General features: G+C 38.3%; 1 protein-coding gene across 2 annotated transcripts; it reads right to left on the minus strand.

The window, feature by feature from the left end:
- Positions 1-2,256: 2,256 nt before the first annotated feature.
- On the minus strand, positions 2,257-8,770 carry LOC146362533 (uncharacterized). 2 transcript variants are annotated; one of them, XM_084919761.1, is made up of 10 exons: positions 8,575-8,770; positions 8,280-8,414; positions 7,904-8,052; positions 7,668-7,804; positions 7,479-7,572; positions 7,220-7,343; positions 6,884-7,101; positions 6,620-6,803; positions 6,258-6,382; positions 2,257-6,086 (listed from the first exon to the last, which is right to left on the minus strand). In XM_084919761.1, the coding sequence occupies exons 1-10, from the start codon at positions 8,768-8,770 to the stop codon at positions 5,751-5,753; spliced, it is 1,698 nt and encodes a 565-aa protein (XP_084775887.1). In that variant the 3' UTR covers positions 2,257-5,750. The 2 variants fall into 2 exon arrangements, with proteins under 2 accessions (XP_084775887.1, XP_084775886.1); XM_084919760.1 differs by lacking the exon at positions 8,280-8,414.
- Positions 8,771-9,520: the final 750 nt, after the last annotated feature.

Raw genomic sequence — 9,520 nt, forward strand, 5'->3', positions numbered from 1 at the left:
TAGAGATGTGAACTAGGATGACCGAGCATCAGTTTATACATCAGAAAAATGGCTCATTGTGATGAACTGCTATGAGAATACTTCAAACAATTAAAGAAGAAGAGGGACAAGAAGAATTATTGTGGAAGAACAAGCCCATGCATTGGATCTATTATCTCTGGTCAGAAGAAGTGTTGGACAAAAAGAAACCTACCAGTAGTTAGAAAAGGCTGGCCAGAGAATAAAGTATATAATAGCTGGCAAACTATTCCAAGAGTTTTCACGTTTTCACACCTGTCGTTTGTTCATTTAAGTACAAATCAGTGAATGACTTTGTTAACTTGTAGCAACCTCCAAGCAAACCAAAATGTGCCACTATAAACCGTGGGAGAACATTCAGGCTGCTTATTGGTCCTGTCTAGTGTGCAGAGATGGGCAGTAACGCGTTACTTTTTTCAAGTAACGAGTAAAGTAAGGGATTACTATTGCAAAAACGGTAATTAGATTACCGTTACTTTCCTGTAGGAACACTGCGTTACTAAAACCGTGATTTTTTTGCGAGAATGTCTCATGACAGTGACGTAAGCGAGTGCGACGTTTGTGACAACAGCTGTGTGCGGTGTGTGCGTGCAGCGTTTAAAGCGTGGAAGTACTGACCTTATTTTGAGTTTGATTCCATAAAAAGTGACAAAAACATTAACGTCCGTTGTGCGTGGGAAGAAAACTTCTTTTTACAGCGAAAAAAAAACCCCTAAACAAGCACCGAGTGCGCTACCACGTAATGGGAAATTCACAGAGAAGCTGCCGTATCCTTCCACTGACCGCTGCGGCACACCTGCACCAGAGCACACCTCCGTCTACCCTACTCCTGCTTTACAGGTGAAAATAGAGCAACAGGACCGCTGAGTCTTTGATTTTATTTATTTTCTGCTGTGTTTTACTTGCATCTATTTGAAAGACTGAGTGTAAACACAAAAAAAATATTTTATTTTATGTGCTGGAATGTGCAGAAAATAGGTTTAAATGTTAAACTAATTTCTTCAAGTCAGAGAATGTTGCATATAATTTAATTTTTGCTTGATGCATAAAGTTAAAAGATTAAAACTGATAAAACAAGTTAAAAAAAAAGAGACTTTTCCATTTGATTACATTTTGTATGATGGATTATGCAGAAAAAGTAGAATTGGGCTGAAAGATCTATTGCTTTATCACCTATTCAGGTTGTAAATCGTGTTTTTAAAAGTAACTAAGTAACTAAGTAATTAATTACTTTTGAAAATAAGTAATCAGTAAAGTAACGGGATTACTTTTTTGGGGAAGTAATCAGTAATCAGTTACTGATTACTTTTTTCAAGTAACTTGACCAACACTGCTAGTGTGTGAGTGTAAAGGTTAAATATTGGAAAAAGGTGCTGTGTGCTGACTTACTCGACAGCACGGAAGATATATCCTTGGTCCCAGCCACTGGTGCTATTGATGGTACACACATTAACATTAAGGCAGAAGCACACTATTACATTCGAAAGGTGTACTAGACAATTATATGACGTTTTGGGAAATAAATGTTAGCCAACTAGGCAAAGTGCATCTTCATACATTTTGCAGTTATAATGAGGCCAGATAACAGTATGTTAACCCCAATGCTAACCCCATGAAAGAAAAATTTGAATAGATGTGACACTGGTCATTCTGGTTGACTCGGCCTACCCATAACACCCCTGGCTTATGAAGCCATTTCCAGAATCCAGAGGAATAACAGTTACACAGCTCAACTTTAATCAGTGGCTGAGTTGGGCTTGGATAACTGTAGAATTAGCTTTGGATGTCTCAAAGGATGATGGAGGTACCTCCTTAAACAAAATGAGGCACATATTACACAGCAAAAACTGTAGTGTTGAATCAACTCCCACAGAGTTGATTTTAACATTTTTTCAGGGTTTATATAGCTCCACACTCTACAGAGTTGAATTAACATTTTCAAAATAGTTAATTATTTAACACTTTGTCAGAGTTCCTTCTTTAACTCTTAAAACTGGGTTAAATTAACACTGAGCAAATTATTATTAACACCATGTCTGAGTTAATTTTAACTCACCAAACTGGGTTAAATTAACACTACACAGATTGAAAAATAACACTACTTTAACTCTTTACTCTTTTATTAAGGTAGTTTTAATCCCTAAAAGAACTATTTATGTAATAGATTAACATAACTTTTTAACGACAACAATTACAATTATGAGAATAATTTCAAGAAAACTGTACATTGTCCAAAAACATTTATTATCATGCTTCTTTTTCCCAGAAAGTGAATCAAAACATAATAAATGAAGATATAATGTACAAACTTTCATCTGCAGCACTGTATGAGTTTTGAATATCAAATGGTCTGTGACATTTGAGTTCAGTTATTTTTATGACACACTGTTCTTCAGTTTGTACTACTTTGAATGCATGGTGATGTTCATCAAAGTTTTCAGTAAAGAGTTTGTGTGTCAACAAAAAAATGTCATTTTCAACCATAAGTGTATCAATTATTTGACAAAAGACTGGCATGTCTTCCTCCATTGTACTGCAAACAACAAGTCCAGCTTTGTACTCTACACCATCAATTTTAACCCAACTTGTTGAGAAAACATCTTTTGGTAATAGCATTTCACTATTGACCACACTTTCATCTCTTAAAGAAAATGATTTAATTGGCCCAAACTCCTTCTGTTTAAGAGAAAAGGTTTCCCAGTGATAAGCAATGGCCATCTGATGCCGTTTATCAAGCGATTTGGTGAGGTTTTTGAAATAATCTTTGAACAACTTGTGCTTAGCTTCAAACCTCATACTCCACATATACAGTAAAGGGCCAATTTTTCGAATAGAGGATGGGTAATGAACAGTGTTGGGAAGGTTACTTTTAAAATGTATTCCATTACAGAATACAGAATACATGCCCCAAAATGTATTCTGTAACGTATTCCGTTACGTTACTCAATGACAGTAACGTATTCTGAATACTTTGGAATACTTAATATATTATCATGCTTTTTACAACAACGTGAATGTACTATTGCTGTGTGATTTATTACTATTACTGAAGGTCCGCGACTCCGAACTGTAGTAAAGGGACCTCTGACTAATACGGCGGGGTCCCTGTCGGCTCGTAGCCGAAAAATAGCTTTACTTTGTTGTGTGGGTCAACTTTTCTTGCGAGAGACAGAGAGAGGCGTTGAAAGACTGCTGCAACGGAACTTATTGTTTTCGGAGGAAAACACGAACACAGTGTACAGTCGAGTCTTAATAGCTTACTTACAGCTGGGCTCGTCAGGCTCTCTTCTTGGCTACAGTGGTTATTATTATATTTACATGCTTCCAGCTCCCGTTTTTGCTCGATGACAACTCGTACCTTTCCACTCCCCTTTTTCTCCCTCCTCGCGCTCACAGACCCATAACGTGTATGGCAGTCCATTCTCCCTGCAACACGGACTACACTGCCCATGATGCTACATTCTTTAGAGCTATGCTTGTAGCATTCTGCCTGTTAGCTTAGCACAACAACAACAACAACGAAAAGGCGCTCTCTCACCCAGGAAACACACAGTCGCAGAGAGAGAGAGAGCGTCGCCCTGTAACCATGGCAACCGTAACGCTGCCGCCTGGAACAACAGAACGTAGCTGTCAAACAAAACCCAAACAGTCCTGACCCGCGACAAAATGAAACAGGAAAGTACCGCAGTGTAATCCATTTATTTCAACAAAGTAACTGTATTCTGAATACCACCTTTTTAAACGGTAACTGTAACGGAATACAGTTACTCATATTTTGTATTTTAAATACGTAACGGCGGTACATGTATTCCGTTACTCCCCAACACTGGTAATGAATCATAAAATGATGCTTAGGAATCAAGTTTCTGTGTGGATACGTCTGCTTAAATAGTTTGTGGTGGTCAATAATCAAATTCTTCAAATATATAGTCATTCCCAGAGTGAGACAAGGTGAAAAAACAATGTTCATTATTTGAAGTAACAACAATAACAAATTCCAGTGTCTGTTCCCTGCAGGAATAATGTCACCAAACAAAAGTGGGATGTTTTTCACAAGACAGAATGTCTGGATAGTTCAAACCAATGCTATTGCCAGCACTGTCCAATATGATTTTAGTGGGCCGGTTTTTTCTTTCTAAAAATCCATAGTCAAAACCATAAATCCTAGAAAGCAAGTTCTGTTCTGATATGAAGTGTTGCGTAAGATACTCAAAAAGCAATTTGACCTCATACTGAGCCACACCTTCAAGAAAGTCATGCATTATATCAAATGAGTAGTTATTGCAAATATGGTAATACTGCAATGAATTGAGTGCAGAATTTCTTTTCAACCCATACAGTGACTTCAATTTAGGATTTTCCCGAAGAGACTGGCAATGTATGTCAAACAAATCTTTCCCACGAAGAATAATTTTAGGATCATCCTCACTGTACACCATTTGACAATCATTCTTCTCAATCAAACAAAGGCGACAGAAATGACGGCTACTGAACGACTCATTAAAACCAAGAATTGAGTGCATCCCTAGGTTATCTCCAGTGATCTGTGATATTGTGCCATATACCTGCTCATCAGAAAATGGAAGACTTAGCCCTTGGCTTTCCAGTTTTTTGACATCATTTATCAGTGGTTCCAGTATAACATCAAAACCATACTTTTGCAGATCTGGTGTGTGGAAAAGTGACACTAAATGAATGTTCATCAAAATGGAATTAAATTTTGGGGGCAAGTTTCTTATAACAAAATAAATACAGCCAATTTTGTGAATTCCGCGTTTAGAGCCAAGAGGATTGGCTGTTTCAAAATCATCATAGTATAGCTGAATTTGTAATGCATGCCTTTTGGCTGAAAACAAAGGGTGAGTTTTAAAGTAACTTCCATCACAAAAGTCATGATAAGCATCAGGCTCTGAGCTACACTCTCTCTGCAGGAAAACACAAATCTCTGGATTTCTAAACATGAACTTCAAAGACTCCAAAATAGGTACATATATAAAAGTATCCTTCACAGGTACTTGATCATAAGTACCAGACTTCTGATTTCGCCTGATGTCATACCTCACTCCAAGTGTTATTTCTCTAGGTTCTACAACTCCCCATTTTAGATTGAAGTATTTATTTCGTTTCCATTCTGTGTTCAGATTGGTGAAAGGGTTTTCAAAATTTTCAAAACATTCATTTATTAAAGATATGCTGGAGTCCTTTGTGGGTAACGCAGAAAGAATGGCCTGCTTTGCTTCTGAGCGAAGCTCACTTGTTAATTCCTCCAAATCGCCTACAAGTGAGGATACTAAACTGTTAGAAAGGCCACTACCCTGCAGTTTGGCCACAATGGATGCACACATTTCTTTGGATGAATCCCTTGTAAGTACTGAATCAATGCTCACTGGAACACTGGAAGAACTAGACTCTGGAAGAACACTGGGAGAACTGTGAGGAAGATTTGAGGAATTAAACTGGTCCTCCAAAGCAGGTGAAACTGTGTCATTAGAAAAACAAGCAATGGCTGAAGTTCGATCATTTTGGTCAACATTGCTGTGAAAACTACTGAGGTGCTTCCTAAAGCCTGCATAAGTTTGGAACTGAAGCCGGCAGCCTGGCTGCCAACAAAATAACTTAAACTTAGGTCCAGGATAATAACCATGTTCACCTCTTAAATGTGAAATCAGCTGCTGACTGCTGGGATAAGCTCTCTTACACAAAAAACATGTCAGCATTTTAATGATTTTTACTTAGGTTGTGAGAAGAATTTCCTGGTTAAGGATTTTGGCTCTCAGGTCACGAACTCTTGGGGACTCCTTCATTTTCCCCATATCAATATTGTATACTGTTGTCTGCAGAAATGTGTAGAAATTCACAAGTGCAGCATCATAAGACACATTGAACACAAAATGAGCTTTAAAAAGCTCATCAAATGCCCCAAGGGAGCGGCTGGCCTGGCAGGGGATGAGACACTTGTCTATGGCAACATAGAAGCTGTCGACCTTCCTCTTCTGGCACCCAACAGCCAGGAGGTATGGCTGCTGACTCTGCTGATTCTGGAGATGCTCTTCCAAACTGCAGCAAGACTGGAGTTGAGACAAAGATACTGAGCATTAGACACAGGAGCAAGTCAGAGATAATAGCATCACAGAAATGAGTATGTAAACCTCCTTTGTAAGCTCAACTGTAATTTGTTTCATTCACCTCTTAACCAGTGACATGACAACTTATGATAAAAACTATAAATATTAAATTACCTTATGAAAGACTACAAGTCTCTCAACAGCATCAGAGGCGCTGATTTTTTGATACTTTGGTCCTCCTGGAGGTGGCGGAAGGAGATGTAACAGTAACAACAGGGAGGCCATGTCTTGGTCAAAGGCTGCGGCCAAAGAGTCACAAGAATCAATTGACAGCAAATCTTTCAAATGCAATTTTTAAGGAGAACTAGAAAAGCACTTCCTAAGAAAGTTGAAATGTGCTGTCATAAACATTAAACTAACAGCTAAAGAAAACTGATGAAGCAAAGCTAACAGGTGAATGAATTGGTATTTATTAATAGAATCCTGATGCTATTGAACTTTAACTGCTTATAGCAAATCATACTTAACAAACTCACTTGCTGCCTCATCAAGATCACTTCCTGGTGGACTCTCTGCTGACTGCACCAATTGACGCAACTCTACTGTTGAGGTGAGCTGCTTGGCCTCTTTGATGATTTGATACCTAAAGATTGGATCCCATTTCTGAAGCAGCCTGGTAGATATCTCATCATCAAACAGGAGAGTGAAGTCTTGATTCACCTTTAAGAAAGAAAATATACTACTGCCACATTCATCTTGAAATTTAAAGTGATATTAAAAATTCCACTGAATATTCTCACCAATCCTTTTGTATCCAAGAATCTTGGGAAGATAGACAGGATATCAAGACTTTTGTCAGGATCATTGATGAGCTTCTGACGATGCTGAAAGGTCTCTCTCATCTTCTGGAAAATCAAGGAAGTGTCGGATGTATGGTTCAGCAAAGAGATGGCCTCCTGGCAAGCATCTCCATCAAGCTGCATGTCGACATTAATGGGCCTTTGGTAATTTGGGCCCCCTGAAGAAAAACACACAAACATAAAAGCATAGGTGCTGAGCAGATAGGTAAATGAAAACAAAATAGTATATAATGTAAATGAGAACATTATCTAGTTTGTGGACACTTAATTTCTTACCTCCTTCTTGAGCAAAGCCAGTGGAGCTACTTGGTGGTGCAGATCCTCTTCTAGTCTTTCTCTGTATCGTTTTCAAATGCCAAGAAATGTATCCAGTGCTGCTTGCAGCATCGTAGAAGTGTTCCTAAAATGTAAATACATTCAAAAATAATGTGTTGTCAATCTGAAAATTTTCAGAACTTAAATGTCAACGCACACAAATCCCAATGATGCACAGCATGAAAATTATGTAAACAAAGTGCAATAATAGTGACTATACATAGCCTTTCTTGGAGTATGGGTCTTTCAGGGATGGGAACAATGTCACTACCCCTAGCGCGTACTGTTCTCTAACAGCTTTGGTGGGGAGGTGCCTGAAAAACGATTTTAAATTAGCATGCTTAAGTAATGGCAAAATAGTAACTTGTATTTAAAAAAAAAATAAAATGCACAAATAGAACACACATACCCATGGCAATCAATCATGTGAGCCACTATTATATTGACCATTTTTCTTCTGGTAGCATCTGTTAGAGTTTGTGTTGTGTGATATTCCTGGAGAACCTCTTCACCACCTGAATTGGTTCCAAGTACACCTTCAATTAACTTGAGAAAAAAAAGATGCAAAAAGTGAGGAATAGCTTTTCTACATATTAAGAATAATGAAGTAGAAAAAAAACTATGAGAACTGAGTTTTGTCACAACCTTTTTAGCAGATGCTGCATCAACAGTACCCTCAACTCTTGTTTTCTTCCTGGGACCCTCATCTATTAGTATAGTTGATGTACTTGCATTTGAGCTGAAGCTTGAGTCAGAACAATCAGATGCAGAAGACAAGGAGCAATCAGAAAATTCTAAAAGGAAAAAACAACATTATTCTGTAAGGTGTAGAAAAAAAATCTGGCTGCAGATTTTTAACTAACAAAGCAACATCACACTGCAGACCTGACTCATTTAAATTAACTGATCTCAATGTTCAAACAGCTGATTGGTCAAAGTGCTCCTGATTATTTGGAACAACCAGCAGCCACACAGCCCTTCCCCATGTCTGGTGTTGAGCTTGCCCCTTTAAATTTCTCACCATCACTTGAGAAAACTGTTAGGACCACAGTGCCTTGGCTGATAAGGTCACTGAAAATCGCTTCATCAACTTCTGTCCCTGTTGCATCTTTGTACACTACTTTTGCATCAGGTGGCAGGCAAAATCTCTCGATGACTGGAAAAGATAAGATATATCTGAGTGCACCTTTTAAGTAAACTGTTCTTGCCTCACATTCACTAAAGTGATACACCACTGTATGATTCAAGAGACTTGGCGAAACACCCTACAAAAAATTCTGTCCCCCCAACTAAAATTAGGTAAGATATAAACAAACCTTTTTCATGAAACTGCATAAACTCAAACCGCCCATCAACCTCTTCCAACTTCACATACTTCTGCTGTTGGCAGTATCGAACCTGGACCAGCATTTTACTGAGACAAAATAATAACAAAAATGGCATACTAGTAAGCATTTGACATTTAGAGCAATTCAAGCAAAAATGATTAAAACACTGACATATACCATACATGGTGATTAATACTGACCATGCGTTTGAATTTCACTGTAATAACATTTAATGTTATCAAATAAACCTGTGTCTGTCCATGCAGGAGTCCAATTGATACACAACACAATACAAAATACATGTTAATCTATGGTGTAGTTTACACCAGACACGGAGTGCTACGAAGCGATTGTTTCGGTATCTGGTCTATTTTTTGCGTGGGCCACGCATGTTCCGCAGGAAGTTACACCAAGACACACAAGACAATCCAGGCAATTTTGAAGATAAAAGCTATTCCCCAAAATAAAATACTGCGATTGACAAATGCGATCAGATTCGTGTATGAAAAGAGACAATAGAGATGAAAATAAACACATCACAAAGGAGGGGACAGCCTAACTGACTATGTTTGGGGCGGGTGTCTCAAAGGGAGAAGAGAGTGAGACAGAGAGAGAGACAGATTAGAGACAAGTCAACGATGAACGATGTCAAAGTAAAAGCAGGAGTGACTAAAACAAGCTCTCTTCAATTATTTTGGGATGTTATTTACTTATCAATTGTGAAAAAATTGCTCTGAATAAACAGAGGAGCAAAAACGCTCATGAACTGGCGTGGAGAAAGACGTGTCTGTGTGAACAGGGGAAAAGCTGAACGTGGCGCGGCGCTTCCACGTGCAGTGTCTACCGTCACTCACGAGTAAAAAGACTGCAACATTAACATTAGCATTGGAGGCTAAATAGAATTTTCGACACATCTCCTCTATTAAAGCTCGTT

This window comes from Perissodus microlepis, chromosome 22 (assembly GCF_051167445.1).
Source record: "Perissodus microlepis isolate ML-2025 ecotype Zambia chromosome 22, ASM5116744v1, whole genome shotgun sequence".
In the NCBI taxonomy this organism is placed as follows: Eukaryota; Metazoa; Chordata; class Actinopteri; order Cichliformes; family Cichlidae; genus Perissodus; species Perissodus microlepis.